Here is an 18,418-nt window from a genome sequence, read left to right as displayed (position 1 = left end):
GGCACCTAAGAAAGAAAAACCAAAAACGATGGGAAGAAGAAGGAAAGACGCCGGAAGAGAAAGGTGAAGGCCTTACCTGCACGAAAAAGCAGGGATCTGCCGTGGAAAGAGGAGCCCACTCCGAGGTTAATGGAGACCCTACAGGGTTGCGACCCACCAACTGCAGGACTTCAAAAATGGCTCACTGAGCCAAACAGAGATGCGCAACTGCACACGACAAGGACAACACTGACGAGAGGGGGACCAACTGTGGAGTGAAACTCCACAGCACGAACAGCTGAGAGATGCCCGACAGCAGGGCTCCCAGCTGGAAGACAAAGAAAGCAACAGGAAAGGGAGGGGTGAGAAAGAAAAAAAGCAAGAGACACAACAGATAACCAGCCCAGAAGAAGAGGAACAACATCAAGAAATCATGGAAAAAAACCCCCAACAAACTGAGACAAGGAATTCAACAAGAAAATCAAAAGAGACCACAGATAACAGGAAGAGAAATAGAAGACACAAACCCAAGAGCAGACACAGAAGAAGAAGAACACCAAGCTCTGCACAGAGGAATAGGAGGTAAAATGAATGGACAGTACATAGATAAAAAAAATTTAAGAACAAATTATAGCATTAAAAGAATGGCTGACACTAGAATTTAGTGAAATGAAAAGAAAAATGAAAAAATCAGAAGAAAAAGTGAGTAGAATAGACTTGGTCATAACAGATGTAGGGAAAAGATTAGAAAATGTGGAAGAATGTGTAATGGCGGTAGAAATGGAAGTGAACGACTTAAAAAGAAAATTGGAAGAAAGTGACAAAAAAGTATCTATAGTAGGCAAAACAATATAAAGATAGTGGGTCTTAAGGAAAATGAAGAAGGCAAAAATATGAAAGAATTTATAAAAGAATGGATCCCAAAAGTCCTGGGAATGCCAGAAATGCAGGAAAGAATGGAAATATAAAGGGCACACAGAACATTAACCCCGAAACCACAGTCACAACAAAAATCAAGATCCATTTTAATAAAATTTCAGAGATAGATGACAAGAGAAAATATATTGGAGAAGGAAATGAATAAAATTAGAGAAGACAAGAAGCCACTGGGATACAAAGGTCAAAAATTTTTTTTCTACCCAGACACAAGTTTTGAGCTCCTAAAGAAGAGGAAGGAGTTTAACACAGCAAAATCGACCCTATGGAAGAAAGGCTATAAATTTATGTCAAGATATCGAGCGGTGTTTAAAATAGTTATCCCAGGGCAGCAAAACAGACTGTTTTTGGATCCGGAGAAAGCATGAGAATTTGCAGAACGCCTGCAAGACAGAAAGAGAGATGAAGAGATGTAACAAAAACAAAGAACGTTGACAAACTACATATAAAGATGTAAAAATAATGTACAAGAACTAAAAGAGGGAAGAAGGGAGAAGGGGGAAAAAAGAAACAGGAAGGGTTAAAAAAATAAATAAAAAGAAAAAGTTAAGAAAAGAGGGGGAGCTTTGTTGTAATGTGAAGATAAAAGTCTTTTCTGGAGGGGGTTGGGTGGGAGAGAATAACAGTCACTGCAAAATCAGTTGACACTTGCAAACGAGTTCGTAGTCTGAATGGAGAGGGGAGTTATGGTTGTCAGTTAAGGGATGAGGGGCGAGTCAGAGAGGGGGGACACTTGGGGTTACGGGAATTTTAGATGTGGGAATGGTTGAAATATGTTTTAGAAGTGTTGTCATACAGTGCGTTCAAAAAAAAGAAACTGAGAAATGGAAATGGGGAAAAGGGGAAAGGTGGTGATGAGGAAGCAGAAATTAGATGTAAACAGAGTATGAAATAGTCATGTTGAACTATATGACTATAAATATTATCGGAATACATGACCAAATCAAAAGGAAGAGGCTATTAAATTTAGTGAAAAAAGAAAAAATAGATATAGCATTCATGCAGGAAATGCATCTAACTGAAGTGGAACACAATAAATTAAGAAGAGACTGGGTAGGGCACGTAATGGCAGCATCATATACTTCAAAAGCCAGAGGAGTAGCTATATTAATCAATAAAAATGTACCAATCAAAATAGAGGAGGAAATAATAGATCCAGCAGGGAGATACGCAATGTTAAAATGTCAGATATATTCAGAACTCTGGAATTTGGTCAATATATATGCACCTAATGAGGATCAAAAATTTATGCAAGACATCTTTTTGAAGATTGTAGATACGCAGGGGAATATATTGATAGGAGGGGACTTTAACCTTAATTTGGATTCAAAGACGGATAAAACTGGACAAAAGACTAGCAGAAAGAACAAAGTAGCCAAATTTATGGTTAAATCAATGCAGGAAATACCACTTTTGGATATATGGAGACAACAGCCAAAGGAGAAGGAATACTCATATTATTCGAGTAGACATAAAACATACTCAAGGATTGACCTGTTCCTGTTTTCAGCCCATATCCAAGGGAGAGTTAGGAAAATGGAATATAAAGCTAGATTGTTATCGGATCACTCACTCCTGTTATTAGCAATAGAACTGGAGGACATCCCATCAAGAACATACAGATGGAGATTACACTCCATGCTATTTAAAAGACAGGATTTTAGAGAATTTATTGAGCGCCAAATTAAAATGTACTTTGAAATAAATACGGAATCAGTGAAAGACAAATTTATATTATGGGATGCAATGAAAGCCTTCATCAGAGGGCAGATAATAAGTTATGTAACTAAGATGAAAAAGGACTACGATCGGGAAATAGAACAGCTGGAAAGGGAAATAGTAAGAACAGAAAAAGAACTAGCAACAAGGGAAGATACAACAAAAAGAGAATTGGCAGACAAAAAATAAAATACTAAACATTACAAACGTATAAAGTGGAGAAGAACATAATGAAAATAAAGCAGAAGTATTACGAGCTAGGAGAAAAAAAACGCTCAAAATACTAATTTGGCAACTTAGAACAAGCTAGAAGAATTGTATTGGCATCAAGGAAAAAGGTCAAACAAATTACATATAAACCAACAGAGATCAATGAAAACTTCAAGGAATTCTACGAGCAATTATACCGAACTGAGAACGAAGGGAAAGATGACAAAATAGATGAGTTTCTAGCTAAAATTGAACTACCGAAATTGCAAGAAGAGGAGCAAAACAAATTGATAAAACCATTTGAAATAGAGGAAATACAAGATATATTAAAAAAGCTACTGAACAGTAAAAAGCCTGGGGAGGATGTACTCCCAATAGAATTCTATAAAACATTTAAAGAGTTATTAATTCCTCCTCTCCTGGAAGTAATGAACCAGATAGAAGAAACAGAAAACTTGCCAGATTCATGTAAAACAGCAATAATTGCAGTAATACCAAAGACGGGGAAAGATCCACTAACACCAGCATCATATAGACCAATATCTCTACTTAACTCAGATTATAAGATAATAGTAAAACTATTAGCAAACAGATTGGCTGACTATGTACCAAAAATAGTAAAACTAGATCAAACTGGATTTATTAAGAAAAGACGAACAACGGACAATGTTTGTAAGTTCATTAACTTAATCCATGCAGTACAAGGAAATAAGAGGCCAACAGTGGCTGTTGCTTTAGACGCAGAGAATGCTTTTGACAGGGTAGAATAGAATTATTTATTCAAAGTATTACAGAAGTTCAACCTACCAGAGAAATATATTAATTGGATTAAAGCATTATGTAAGCATCCAATGGCAAAGGTGACAGTAAATGGATATATAATCAAACCAATTTAAATTCAGCAGGTCAATTAGGCAGGGATGTCCACTATCTCCCTCACTGTTCGCTTTAGCAATAGAACCCTTGGCAGAACTGATAAGAACAGAAAATAAAATAAGGGATAAAAATAAAAGAGAAGGAATATAAAATCAGTTTATTTGCAGATGACACCATAGTATATTTAACAGAACCAGAAATATCAATAAAAGATTTACAAAAGAAATTGAAGGAATATGGAAAAATATCGGGGTACAAGATCAACGCAAATAAAAGTGAAGCAATGCCAATGAATAATGCGGATTTCACAGAGTTTAGAAAATAATCACCATTTAAATGGCAAACACAAGCAATCCGATACCTAGGTATTAGATTAGATAATAATCTAGGCCATCTATACAAACTAAATTATCATCCATTAATGAAGAAATTACAAGGTGACTTAGAATATTGGAAAGAATTACCACCAACACTGATAGGAAGGGTAAATTGCATTAAAATGAATATCTTCCCAAGGATACAATACCTATTTCAATCGTTACCAATTTCCTTAACAGACAAATTCTTCAATGAACTAAAGAGAATAATAAGGAAATTCTTATGGAAAGGGGGGAAACCGAGGAGAGCGCTAGATAAATTAACAGAATGGTACAAACAAGGTGGTTTGCAGCTACCAAACTTTGAAAATTATTATAGAGCAGCACAATTAAGATAACTATCAGATTTTTATCAAACAAGGGAAAAATCAGACTGGACCAAGATAGAGCTAGATAAAATAGGGGAGAAGGTACCAGGACATACACTTTACAAGTGGGATGAAAAACTGGTGCATATATAAGTTCACCAGTACTGCACCATCTGCTCCACATTTGGAAGAAGATTCACGTAGAACGGAAAAAAAAATTACCAACTACCAAAATGACTATTGACGCAAAATCAATGAATCCCTTTCACAATAGATAACCTTTCCTTTAGAGAATGGGAGAGAAAAGGGACTAACAGAAAAGAAAATTGTTTTTTGGGAAATAATTTATCATCATTTGAACAAATGAAGTACAAATATGGAATAACTCACAGTACAATGTGTGCATACCATCAACTGAAAACCTACTTAAAGAAGAAATTGGGAAGCAGACTGAGGTTACCAGAAGGAAGCAGCTTTGAATATGTGATTACAGACACAATGATAATTAAAAGATTTATAACAAACATATACATCAAGCTGCAAGAAAAAGAAAATGATGAAATAAGTTGTAAACCCAAACAAAAGTGGGAACAAATCTAAACAAAGATAAAAAATGAAATATGGGAAAAGCTATGCTCCGGAACTATGAGAAATACAATAAACACAAGGTTACGCATGATACAATTCAATTGGTTACACAGGCTATATATCACACCCCAAAGTATCAAATGGGACCCAAAAGTATCAGATAGATGTTTTCACTGCGAATTTTTGATAGATAATGTTACTAACTTTACTAATTTTTTATATTAATTAACCCCGTTTGTGAAATATATGCATTTAAGTTTGATTTAAATATGTTTTTTTAAGTCTGATATTTTAGTATTAATTACTTTTCTTTTTGTTAGTATTTTAATCGGTTATGTTTTTTTTTGTAAGTGGGTTTTTTTTCTCACATATATTATTAACTTTATTAATTCTTCACTCTTTATTTGGGGGAGGAAAGGGGGGGTTGGACTAATTTGAGTTGGGTTATTAATGTGTAATAATTATTGGGGAGGGTATAGTTTATTTAGATTACGGATACTGTATTGTAATTTTTATTATTTTATTCTTAATTTTTTTAATGTAATCCTATATGTTATTCATGTTATAAAATTTTAAATAAAGTTTAAAACAAAAAAAATGTTTTCACTGCAAGGAAACGGGAGCAACAGTACATGCAATTTGGGGATGTGAGAAAGTGGAAAAGTTTTGGAAGATCTAAATCAGGTATTAAACAAAATCACACAAAGCAACATATCAAAAAATCCAGAGATCTTTCTTCTAAGTAATATAAGAAGAATTGGGTCTCAAACTGGATGAAGTGCAAAAAAGATTTATTATGATAGCCTTAGCTGTAGAAAAAAAATGTATAATGTCAACTTGGAAATCAGAAGAGAGCCTGAGAGTACAGCAATGGTACATAGAAATGAATAAATGTATTCCATTGGAAAAAATAACATACAATTTAAAAAATAAAGTAACATAATTTGAACAAATTTGGGAACCGGACATGGAACACAACAGAGAGGGCCTACCATGGACCTCTACCCCCTAAAACGATAGAATGAGAAGACGACGAAATGAACTGACCCAGTGTGTAACAGTAGATGACACAATTTTCTTGTTTATTTTCATTGTGTGATGACATTGTTTAATGGTTTTATTGTATTGTATATGTTGAATGTTTAATGGGTTTGGAGGGGGGTGGGAAGGAGGGAGGGAAGGGAGGGGGAAAGGGGAGAAAATGACACTGTATACTCAAGAGGGAAATGTTTGTGTGTATTTTGATTAATATGGTTCATAGTGTGAAAAATAAAAAAATTTTTTAAAAAACTATCTCTATGTAACCTTTCTGTCTGGTAATTCTCCGTAAAGCACTGAAATATGCTTGAATGTACTGACTGATTCTGTGCACAGGATTCAAGATTAGTGGAAACTGTAGTCTTGAAAACATGCTCAGTGGAAGACTGGCCAGTAAAAAGGACTTTCTTGAAAACACATTACACACACTTGTGCTTAAGGGGGGGACGAATTGTGTAAATAACAGTGTTGATAAGTTAAGTGTTGATCTTGTTCTATACTCAGAGAATTAAACTAATTTTGTTCAAGGAACAATTGCTTTGGTGTATTTCTATTGCTGTTGGTATATCTTCTTTGGCTTGGCTTCGCGGACGAAGATTTATGGAGGGGGTAAAAAGTCCACGTCAGCTGCAGGCTCGTTTGTGGCTGACAAGTCCGATGCGGGACAGGCAGACACGATTGCAGCGGTTGCAGGGGAAAATTGGTGGGTTGGGGTTGGGTGTTGGGTTTTTCCTCCTTTGCCTTTTGTCAGTGAGGTAGGCTCTGCGGTCTTCTTCAAAGGAGGTTGCTGCCCGCCAAACTGTGAGGCGCCAAGATGCACGGTTTGAGGCGATATCAGCCCACTGGCGGTGGTCAATGTGGCAGGCACCAAGAGATTTCTTTAGGAAGTCCTTGTACCTTTTCTTTGGTGCACCTCTGTCACGGTGGCCAGTGGAGAGCTCGCCATATAACACGATCTTGGGAAGGCGATGGTCCTCCATTCTGGAGACGTGACCCATCCAGCGCAGCTGGATCTTCAGCAGCGTGGACTCGATGCTGTCGACCTCTGCCATCTCGAGTACTTCGACGTTAGGGATGTAAGCGATCCAATGGATGTTGAGGATGGAGCGGAGACAACGCTGGTGGAAGCGTTCTAGGAGCCGTAGGTGGTGCCGGTAGAGGACCCATGATTCGGAGCCGAACAGGAGTGTGGGTATGACAACGGCTCTGTATACGCTTATCTTTGTGAGGTTTTTCAGTTGGTTGTTTTTCCAGACTCTTTTGTGTAGTCTTCCAAAGGCGCTAAGAGTTCACTGAAATTGTAACAGTATACAGTGACATTCACATTATTTTGTAATGTCCTTTTTTTCTTTGAAATGCAATAAAAGCAGCTTGAAAGTACTAATTTTGTGCAAATTTTCAAAAATTTACCAAATCAGGGACACTGCGCCCCCTTGGTCAGTGCAAGTGCTCAGCTCTTTTCCCCTTTTATTTGACCTCACTCACATGCCTGAGTAGCACTCATATCTACTGTGATGAAATGCCTTGAGGTTGGTAATGGCCAGAATGGACTTATCCCCAAGTAATGACCCGAACCCACTGCAATTCGCCTTCCGCCACAATCACTCCACAGCAGATGCAATCTCATTGGCTTTCCACTCAGCCTTAGATCACCTGAACGATAGCAACATTTACACAAGGCTTTTCATTGATTACAGCTCAGCTTTCAAATTCATTATCCCCTCAGTTCTGGTTAGCAAGCTTTAAAACCTGAACTAGATCCTTGACTTCCTTATTTGAAGACCACAGTCAGTTTGGATCGGTAACAAGGTCTCCTCCTCACTGACAATCAACACAAGCGCACCTCAGGGATGTGTGCTTTGCCACTACTCTAATCTTTCTACACACAACTGTGTGGCTTGGCACAATTTAAATGCCATCTGCTAATTTCCCGATGGTCATGGGCAGAATCACAGACAGCAATGAGAAAGCATACAAGTGTGAGACAGATTAGCTAGTGGAGTGGTGTCATAACAACCTTGGACTCAACACGTTGACGCCACACCCAGCCTCTCTTTATTTTATTTCTTTCAGTATATCTATTTTTTCTTCTCTCTTCGGGGGTGGGAATGGGAGGGGGGGATGGAGAAACATCATATATAAGTAGATTACTGGAAGATATTGATATGCTCTGTAATATGTGATATGTTCTCCTGGTTTAATAATGGAAAATCAAAATTAAAATATTTTAAAAAACCTTGGACTCAACATTACCAATACTATGGAACTAATTGGGGACATCAGGAAGGAGAAACCATGAGAACACAAACCAGTACTCATCGAGGGATTAGTAGTGAAAAGGGTAAAGAACTTCAAATTCCTGGAAGATCTATCCGGGAGCCTTTATTTTGATGCAATCATGAAGAAGCCTTGTCAGTGGCTATAATTCATTGCAAGTTTGAGTAGATTTGGAAAGTCACCAAAGACTTGCAAGTTTCTACAGGTATGGAGGTACCAATGAACAGGACAGAAAAAGGCTAAAAGAGTTGTGAACTTGGCCAGCCATCATGGGCATTCATCTTCATTCCATTAAGGACATCTACAAGAGACAGTGTCTCAAGAAAGTAGTGACACTCACCACTCAGGCCATGCCCTCTTCTCACTGATACCATCAGGAAAGAGATACAGGAGCCTGAAGATGAACAGTAACAGCTTCTTCCCCTCTGCCATCAGCTATCTGAATGGACAATGAATCACTTTTTCTCTTCTTTTGGACCAATGTATTTATTTTTAAAAATGTAATTTTAGCAATATTTGCAGCTGAAAAACAACATATTTTGTGACACGTGTTCATGACAAATGATTCTGATTCTCTCTTGACGATTCCAAAAATTCAAAACTTGGTGACAATGGATTCAAAGCAGATTCTTTTAATTAACAATTTATGATAAGTTGGTAACTAGCACTGTTCTCCCCTTGTTTCTTTGTCTTTCCCTATTTCTCTGTCTTCTTTCTTCCAGCTCTGCATTCATAGAGCTACCTCCCTCTGATCAATTCTCAGCTTCTTTCCTGCCCTCCTATCCACGTATGTCCACCTTTGGCCTCTTGGAATATTGCCCTCTTCCCCTTCTTCCCTCCTCCCCAACCTTTTTATTGAGATGCCTGCCTGTTTTTTGCTCATACCTTGATGAAGGGCTCAGGCCCAAAACATCTTTGCCTCCTATGGATGTCATGGGATAAACTGAACTCCAGCACTTTTGTGTATTTACAGACTTTCTTGTTTCACTCCATTTTTAATTTCCCTGTTCTGGCAAATTGGCCAACATACAACATTCCCTTCCAAATTCTTTGGAAGTGTTGTAATTTCCTAAACCCATGAGCATAACTCCAACTGTTAGAACCTTGGAGGCTTTATCCTTGATTACATCAGAACAGACCCAATTTAAAAGCAGTCACATTAAGTATGTTAGATACAGCAAAAGAACATGTAAAATCACCTTCTTTGATTGGTCAGAAACAATTAACTGGGTCATTTTGGGACCCCAATGGAACTGACACTTTTGGGTCCATTTTCTATATAAAACCCGGGCATTTTTAGTAGGATTCCTATTTGCAGCCAGTCTTGTTGGAAATCCTGAAGATAAATCCTCTACTTCAGCCACCTCTATATGGAAATACTATTTCTGGTAGCAACATTCAAAGACACCGGTCAACTAATCACATTTGTTTGATAACGCAAAACTCAGTTTCTTAAGCCTTTTCTGATTTTACTTCATTTTTCCAGTACATCTCTAAATGATGCACTGATCTCTAGCTAAATAATTCTGGTAAATTTTAAACCAACTGCCAAACATTCAATTCTTCAAAACTGCTTTTGGAATAGTGCTTTGGCACACAACATTGCAACTCAAAAATGCAACATTTGAGTGTGGATATGCCCATAACTAGATGTAGAAGTGGCAATTAGAAACTGCACTGTACTCCTGTTAAGCTTCTGGACTTCAACTTCAAATACTCTTTCAACAAAGTAAATCGTAATTACTGGTAGTCAATAACTTGTATTGAATCTTTACTATGACAAATCTGAAGATATACTGCTTCAGATGTTAATTGACAAGGATTTAATAAATTTTAAAAACTAGTCATCTTTCTCAATCCAACCCTTCCTCTGATTTCAAATTATACCTTTTAAATCTTTCTATGATTAAATTATAATCTGATTAAGATAAAGCATCATAGCTTGCTGAGTTCCCTCCAATCCGTGATGTAAGATTGCAATGCATAATTTTCAACAATTTGAAGGACAACATACATGTATTGTCAGCATTGAAAGAAAATCCACACCACAGCTGTTGTTTATTGGGCAGCTACAGCAATTCTGGACCAATGTACAAACGTTTTAATGTTCTACCTTGGATCCCAATTGCTAAAAAAAACTTATCAGACAGGATCTTCCCTATTTAAAGTAACATTTGGTGCTGTTATAATTGTCAACTAATCAAGCTTAATTCCTGAAAAATCAATTATGGGTGAATTTTACAGTCCATAGGAGTTATTGTGTCTCACTAATTTTGTGACTGGTACCATATTAGCTAATTAAGTCAGAAGAATGGCCCAGCTTTCAAAGTACTGTATTATGCTTTATTAATTTTAATTTAATTTAGAGACAACAGACGATAAAAGGCCCTATGGCCCATGAACCCACAGCACCTAATGCATTCACATGACCAATTCACTTTCCCTCTTTGGTTGGTGGGAGGAAAAAGATCCTGGTCTTCACAGCAAATTCTTTAAGATATTCTTTTGTTTCCAGGCTCCACAATAGAAGCTCAATTTTTACATCGCACATTTGTTTTCAGCTGCAAAATGCGCTGACCTAGATAAGATCAGCTTCCCAGGTTTATTTCAAAAAGGTTGGTTACATTGAAAACACAGTTGTGTACCTAGATTTGCAGGGGACAAAAACACTACAACTTCCTATAAATTCATGTCATTTCCACATACAGAACTGAAAATTGAATATCCACTGCATTCTGCACTAGGCGTGTCCTCTTTGTTCACTAAGCTACATATATCTATCACCTTTGACTTGAAACCTTTAAGCCTTTTTAGGATCTTCATCTGACAGATGTCACAGTCATTAATTCTACTTGGATTATCACAGCTTGTAGTGGACGTCATTGGTATTTGCTTTACTGATTATATAAGAGAAAATAATTTAGAATATATTAACTATTTTATGTTCAGTTATTATTCTGTCACATTTGCCAAACTCTGTAGGCTTGCCATGCATTCTTCCAAGAAAGTATATTTAAATATATTTCCTATACCTGCTTCAAAATATCCTTTAGCATTCCTTTGGTTAGAGAAGGATACCTCCTCGATGCATCACCACCCACTGCAAATGTCAGAGTATTTGAAAGTGTACATAAAATTACTTAGTCAATTTGCAAAATCGTACCACGAAAGAACAAAATGATATGGAACATGATTTGAGTAACACTAATTCAGGGATACCAATAATGCATTACAATAGGCACAAAATTTTTTAGTGTCCACGTGAAAGATACTTTTGCACACGTGCATCAAACTCTATCAATCTTAAAATAATCCAAGTTAAATTTGGAGCTATTTAATTCTACTGAATGCTCATTGGTGTAGATCAAAGCATCAAAGGATATGATGCATAAATGAAGTACATTAGTTTACAACATTTTTTAAATGTGATGTGCCTGCACATTAAAAAAAAACGACTAAAATTTTGTGCACCAAAAGACTGCAGATACTGGAGTCTGGAGCTAAAAACCAATCTGCTCTAGGAACTCAGCAGGTCAGCAACATCAGTGTGAAATAAAGGATTGTGGACCCAAAACAACAATCATTCTCTTTGTCCCACTGATGATGCTTGACCTAACAAGATCCCCCTGCATATTTTTTAAAACTACCAAATTAGGTTTTCATTTCCAATGAAACACAAATAAAACTTCATTAAAACTTTTTCCAAAGTACTGAGCTTTTAATTACTTGATAATGTGATTCTTCCTTAACAATTAATGCATTTCATATTTCAAAGCAAGCACCGTTTATTTTAAACCCTAAAAAAAAATTAGGTTTCAACTTTCAAGTTAACAAATGGTGCTAATGTGAAAGAATAGTTCAATAACTGGCTATCAGGTTACCTTCAATTTGTTTGAAACATTGTTTCATTTCACACAAAACTGCTATGGCATTTAAAGGTACCAAATGGCCTAGGTTTTACAGATTGTAAACAAAACTGACGTAGTCTTGCCTTGATTTCAAATACAAAATTATAGCCAAGACAATTTATTATGACAAAACAACAATTAATGAATGAAATCTAAACTAGTTCAAATGGCCTGGCACACAAGATATCCTAGAAAAATGTTGTACACCCACACAACGCATTAAGTGCAAAATATAAACAATTTTTCCCCCCAAAATTTGATTGATTACAAATTTACTCAAGCAAAACATAAAAGGCAAGTCCATTTTGAAAAAAAAAGTACGAGGTTCAATGTGCCTGCCTATTCAAAAATGCACTACAAGGAACAGATTTTCAAGTTTGCCTTAAATGTCAACAGCAAACTCTCCGCACCCCCACACCCATTACCAGAATTACACGAGATAAAACACGAAAGTTTGTCATCACCGGGGTTGAAGTAAAAACACAGGTCAAACAGATATAGCAATGATAAAGATACACAACCAACGTTTCGCTCCTCCCCTCCCACAAAAACACCAGAATTACACGAGTTTAGAAAGCCACAGCCCCAAGCTCAAGGACAGTTCCTTTCCTACTGTTATCATGTTTTTGAACAAATTTCCCATTGGCAAGACTATATCTTTGTCTTACATGACCCTGCATTTTTGTTATTATTCTTACATTACTTAACCAGGTTGAAGAGTGTGGACAGCACACAAAACATCCCCCCCCCCCCCCCCACCCCACACAATTAAATTCAGATTATTACAGCGCCGTCAAAGAGGGAGGCTTGAAGAAAGTTTTGAAAAACAGTTCGATGCTTGGCGATGGTAAAGGATAACAAAACGACACTCAAGAAATAAAAGCTCTCTGGTGGGATATCGTGGGAAAATACGACAAGGCTCGAGATCAAGCACTGGTGTAATAGAACATGGATTTGTAATAGAGAATAAGCTGTTTTGTCTTGAATGTGTAGGCTTAATGTCCCACCTAACAATGCATAATTGATCTTCTCAGGTGAAGAAAGGGAAACTAACGGAACTTTTAACCACTTCTCAATTCTCGAGTCTACATTCATCCGTCTTTGCTCCAAGTCCTACATTTAACCAACTTTAAAAAGACATTGGGAAGTCTTCATCGATTCGACAGATGGGTTCTGCGGTCTCTTGACTTCAGTCAACCACATCCCCTCTCGATAACCCCCCCCCCCCCCCCGAGCACTTCCCTCAAGTTTTGGGTTGATTGTCATACTCACATTCCTCCGTCTTGCAACGACCTTGCTGTCGGAAGCCAAAGTGGTGAACTGGTCACCCCGGGTCGAGTTGGGAGAAGGGGCCGGGTCAGCGCCTCTGCCCCTCCCTCCTCTTTCTCCCCGGGGCCTGAGAGTTGGTCCAGGACCCGCCGCCAAAGCCCCAACCTCCACCTCCACGCCACAAGCCCAGCCACCGCCAACCTCTCGGCTTACCGCTGTCCGGGAGCCCCCTCTGTCCAACGACCAGCTTTCAGACAACGTGGAAAAATATTTTTTTTTAAATCCTTTCAAAGGTGGAGAATCGAATCACCACCAGACGCCGCCTCCCTTCACCACGCCAAAGCCCAACATGGCGGCAGCACTGAGCAAACCGATCACCTCCGTCCCGTCCATCAAGGACCAGAAGCCACGCCCCACATGCTTATTAACACGCATTGACTCCGCCTCCCGCCAATTAGCATTCACCTACCACGTCCCGTCCATCAAGGATTAACAGCCACGCCCTACATACTAATTAACACGCATTGTCTCCGCCTCCCGCCAATTAACATTCACCTACCTCGTCCCGTCCATCAAGGATTAACAGCCACGCCCTACATACTAATTAACACGCATTGACTCCGCCTCCCGCCAATTAGTTTTCACCTACCACGTCCCGTCCATCAAAGATTAAGCCACGCCCACATGCTAATTAACACGCATGGGCACCGCCTCACAACAATTAGCATTCACCCGCCACGACCCGTCCATCGGTTCAGAAGCCCCGCCCCGCATGCTAATTTGCCCTCCGCAGCCTCTCAGCCCCGGCAATTTGCATTCATCCGATGCAGCTCATCCATCAATACTCCATGTCCGCACCTTGGTAATTAACATCTTTCGTCTATGCTCCTTCTTCCGATAGCATCCCCCGGCTATTAACATTCAACAGGCACCCCCCCACCATCAATTTGGACCCCTTGCTCCGCCCCTTGGTTGTCACTTCTGAAACGTCCATCAAAGGTTGTCAGTCCACCAACATGCGTCGGCTGAGGGCGTTTGGAGGTCCGGTAGCACGGGTACCTTCTGTTTGCGCATGCGCTTCTGGAGAAGCTGCGCGTCCACACGGGGTGATGTCAACATGCGCGTGGCGCGCCTGCGCATGGTGCAGAGAGTGCCGCGTCGTTTCCCCCCCCCCCTCACCAGAACCATCCCTCCTGCTTTCCGTAGCAGGGGTTTGGCAGTGCCGTGCGGTGAGTCACTGGCTCATCTGGGTTTGTGCCTGTTGCTTTCGAAATGGCGGCTGTTTGGCGAGCCCGTATTTTTCTGGACTGTGTTGTTCGCTTTTCTGACCGAGAACTGCAATAATCTGGAATTGCGTTGCACCCGGTCCGGTCGTGCGTCTCAGCGCTGCAAGTCGGCATGGTAAGGTGGACGTTTGCGACCGGTGTGGGCCCGCGGTTGGGCGAGCGAAGTAGGGGCAGGCTGCAACAGCCGTCCAAATGCGACCGCTCGGTTTTAATTTGCTGTGCTAGACTCTGCCTTTAAGCGCAGTAACGGGGCTTTGGAGGCAAGGTTTCGGGTTGCTTGGGGGTGTACGAATGTGTCTGTAGGTCTATACGACCCGTGCATTTTGCCAAACAACAAACGCGCGTTGGAGACCTGAGTTTTGACGTTTCATGTGTCAGATTTATGAGGTCCGATTTGTGATTAATCTGTTGATGGCCTTCGATGGAGGAGCGAGCCACTGTGGGTACTGTAGTATGTGGATGCTACAGTAAGAGAAAGAGTTATTTGGTAATATTTTCCATTCCATACATCATGGAATTTGGCAAGAAAAAAATCCATCATTTGCAAAGTGATTTTTTTAAATCTCTGAGAAGTAAGGAGTTTGTAGAGGTTTCTATAGAGGTGTGCCGACCGCCTGCATCACAGTCTGGTCCGATGACCCCAATCCCCCCCGACCCCTGCAAAAAGTACTGGGCGCAGCCCAGGACATCATAAGAAAAACCCTCCCTACTGTCAGGAACATCTGCAGGGAACGCTGCCGTCGGAGAGCAGAAGCAATCCTCAAGGATCCACACCACCCAGGCTGCCATCAGGAAAGAGGTTTGGGTGCCACAAGACTCGCACCACCAGATTCAGGAACAGCTGCTACCCCTCCACCATCAGACTCCTCAACAACAAACCCCATCAGGGACTCATTTAAGGACTCTTGCTTGTGCACTTTATAGATTTTTTTATTCTTTCTGTATTGCACAGTCAGTTTGTTATCTGTTTACAGTTCTTTGTTTACATGTATACACTGTACAGCTTTTTTTTGCAATAAGTGGTGATTCTGCCTCACCTGCAGAAAAAAGAATCTTATTTGTATGTGATGTCTTGTATCTACTCTGACAATAAACCTAGTCTAGTGTCTGAGCAATGTGTAAATTGGTCTAAAGATCAGCAGTTTAGGGAGTTCATGTTGCAAGAATGGTCTGACAATAGTGGGTTCCATGTCCTTGGACCCATCAGTACTAAGAATAAAAAAAAATGTTATCATGACAAAATCAACCATAGTAAGTGTCAGAAGTACAAATTCTCACACATGAGTCTCTTTAAAGTCGGTGACACGACAAGCTTTATTTACAAGTCTGCAGAGTTGGACTCAACTGGCTTCTCACCAAGTCAAGCCCTGATACATACAGTGCATTGATTTTTATACCTTTTTTGCTTGTCCTTCCCCTCCTCTTTAACACTGTTTTAATTGGTTAGTTTGTGCAAAATCATTCTAAGTACACTTGCATTTGTAATTATCATGTTAGTTACGTACACTACGAACTCTGCACACACTAAATTCTGTTTTTCACTCTTTTATCAATCTTTGGCTCCTACTTGTCTCTTTGTGACCATGAAAGATCTCTGTTTGTTATAACATTGTCCAGCTGAACTTTTATGGTAAGCTCCCTGTCTATTCTGGCTTCCCCTTTTATGATTAATCATCACATTTTAACTTAAGCCCTTTTTAACCTAAATTCTCTATCTATAACAGTAAGGATAATCTATTTTAATTTTTTTTAAACCGCTAAATGAATTCCTATGAAATCTACTGAGGCTGCACCATACTACAAAAATAATGCTTTATGCTTTATCTCAATGCTACCATTGCCAGTTTGATTGGAAGAACATCAATTAAATATAATTGCATTCTGATTTTGCAGCTGAGGAATGAACTTAGTTTAATGTTTTTCTAATATTCTGTTCCATGTCGCCTTTGCTTCCAAGAAAGCTAAATGCAGTCAAACTCAATAATTTGCTCTTTAAAAATATGCATTAAGATTGTGTTGGAATATTAATGATAATGAGTTTATTGTCCTATACTTGGTGCAATGTACAGACACCAAAGTTCTTACTGCTGCAGCTGAACAGGTACTTTGTTTAAAAGCAAACGACTACAATAGTATATTTTAAATTAATCAAAAAGAATAATAAATACAGAAAAAAAAATTCATGCTTATCATAGTGCAAGAAAAAATGTTTGAATAATGCAAACGGGCCTTTTTCTAGTGTTGGAGTACTGTAGTGTAGTAAGGTTTTTTTCAAGAGCCTGAGAACTGTTTTGAAGAACCTGGAGGTGTTGGTCTTTAGGCTTGTGAGCCTTCCACCCAAATGCACCAGGAAAGAGGTGGTGACCAGTGTGAAGGGATCCTCGAAGTTGGCTACCTTCTTGAGACAGTCTCTCACATAGACATTTTGGTCTTCTGATATATGGACTCCCAGGAAATTGAAAATACCAACCCTGTCCAACTCCGCTCCATCATTACAGACCATGTGCATGGTCCCTGCACCTCCCCTTCCTAAAATCAACAATCAGCTCCTTGATCTTAGCAGTTCAGAACAAGTTTGTTTGGGGCACCACCTATCTCCATTTATTACTCAGTGGATAAAACTGGCTCAATCTAGAACCCATGATTTTTATTATTGGATGTTAATAATAATATCCACTAATCAAAACCCTGGGTGTTGGATTTACTGTGTTTTACTGGTTCAAAGGTTTGTTTTAATGTCATGTAATAATACAATAAATGTAATCTAATCTATTACATGATAAATTGTTCTTTAATCATAGCATATTACATTGAAAATCCAAGTAGATTTGTCCGCTAAAAGTTCTCTTTCCTAAAAACCTTTGATTACCTTGAACTTGAAGAGGGTGCCGTCTATGATATCACTTTCTCTGATCGATGTGAAGCCAACTGGCCTGTAATTTCCTGCCTTGGTTTGCTGTTGTGTGGGTACATAATTAGTTCCTGATAGGCTGCTTAGACTATGCTGTTAGTGACTGTGATATGTATCTTGGCAACAAGTTTAGGATGTGTACTCTGATGTGGACCATGGCAACATTTATTAATCGACAATTTCCTTGTCATTTATAAATCATTTTTCAGTGTCAGAAGTTGCCAGCCATTTTTTTTAAAGGCTAACTTTTTATTTCAAGAGATTTTTGTTTATCCAGAGATTTGATTCCTGCATGATGTGAACTGCTTGATCTTATTAGCAACCTGTTGACCCTGTGGATCTGCATTAGCCTTTTGGTAGGTTATCCCTGCCCCATTGCCCATTCTCCTTCCACTTTAAAATTTCATACATTCGCTGGTAGTTGGGGCACGCAGAAGACTGGAGGTGCTGGAATCTGAAGCTAGCCACAATCTAGGTACCCAGCAAGTCAAGTAGCACCAGGACTCTTGATGAAGAATTTGTTCTCAGAACTTCAACCATTCTTTTCCTTCCATGAATGCTGAGTCCTTCAGCACATTGTGTTTAGCTTTCTGCTGGTAGAAATTGACTGAAGATGTACAGAATTAAGAATAATTAACCTCCTTCCTGATAGTGGTATTTCAATGGTTCTTTGTGATGGATGGTAGGATTCCTCAGTAATTATTTGAGCCCTATTTATGCCCCCATTTTAGTCCTG

At 39.0% G+C, this 18,418-nt stretch overlaps 2 protein-coding genes across 7 annotated transcripts in view; one reads left to right on the top strand and one right to left on the bottom strand.

The window, feature by feature from the left end:
• Positions 1-13,887, bottom strand: part of LOC138736462 (serine/threonine-protein kinase MAK-like) — a 31,328-nt gene extending 17,441 nt beyond the window's left edge. For both annotated transcript variants that reach the window (XM_069886033.1, XM_069886032.1), the window contains exon 1: positions 13,699-13,887. The gene's annotated coding sequence lies outside the window, so the exon portion shown is untranslated. The remainder of the gene's footprint in view (positions 1-13,698) is intronic.
• A 791-nt stretch (positions 13,888-14,678) lies between these two features.
• fbxo9 (F-box protein 9) overlaps positions 14,679-18,418 on the top strand; it is a 77,398-nt gene continuing 73,658 nt past the window's right edge. For all 5 annotated transcript variants that reach the window (XM_069886031.1, XM_069886030.1, XM_069886028.1 and 2 more), the window contains exon 1: positions 14,679-14,886. In XM_069886031.1, the coding sequence (XP_069742132.1) occupies positions 14,884-14,886 (3 nt within the window). In that variant the 5' untranslated portion in view covers positions 14,679-14,883. The remainder of the gene's footprint in view (positions 14,887-18,418) is intronic.

The sequence above is a fragment of the Narcine bancroftii genome, chromosome 6 (genome assembly GCF_036971445.1).
Source record: "Narcine bancroftii isolate sNarBan1 chromosome 6, sNarBan1.hap1, whole genome shotgun sequence".
NCBI lineage: Eukaryota > Metazoa > Chordata > Chondrichthyes > Torpediniformes > Narcinidae > Narcine > Narcine bancroftii.
This window is presented reverse-complemented; position numbering and strand designations above follow the sequence as displayed.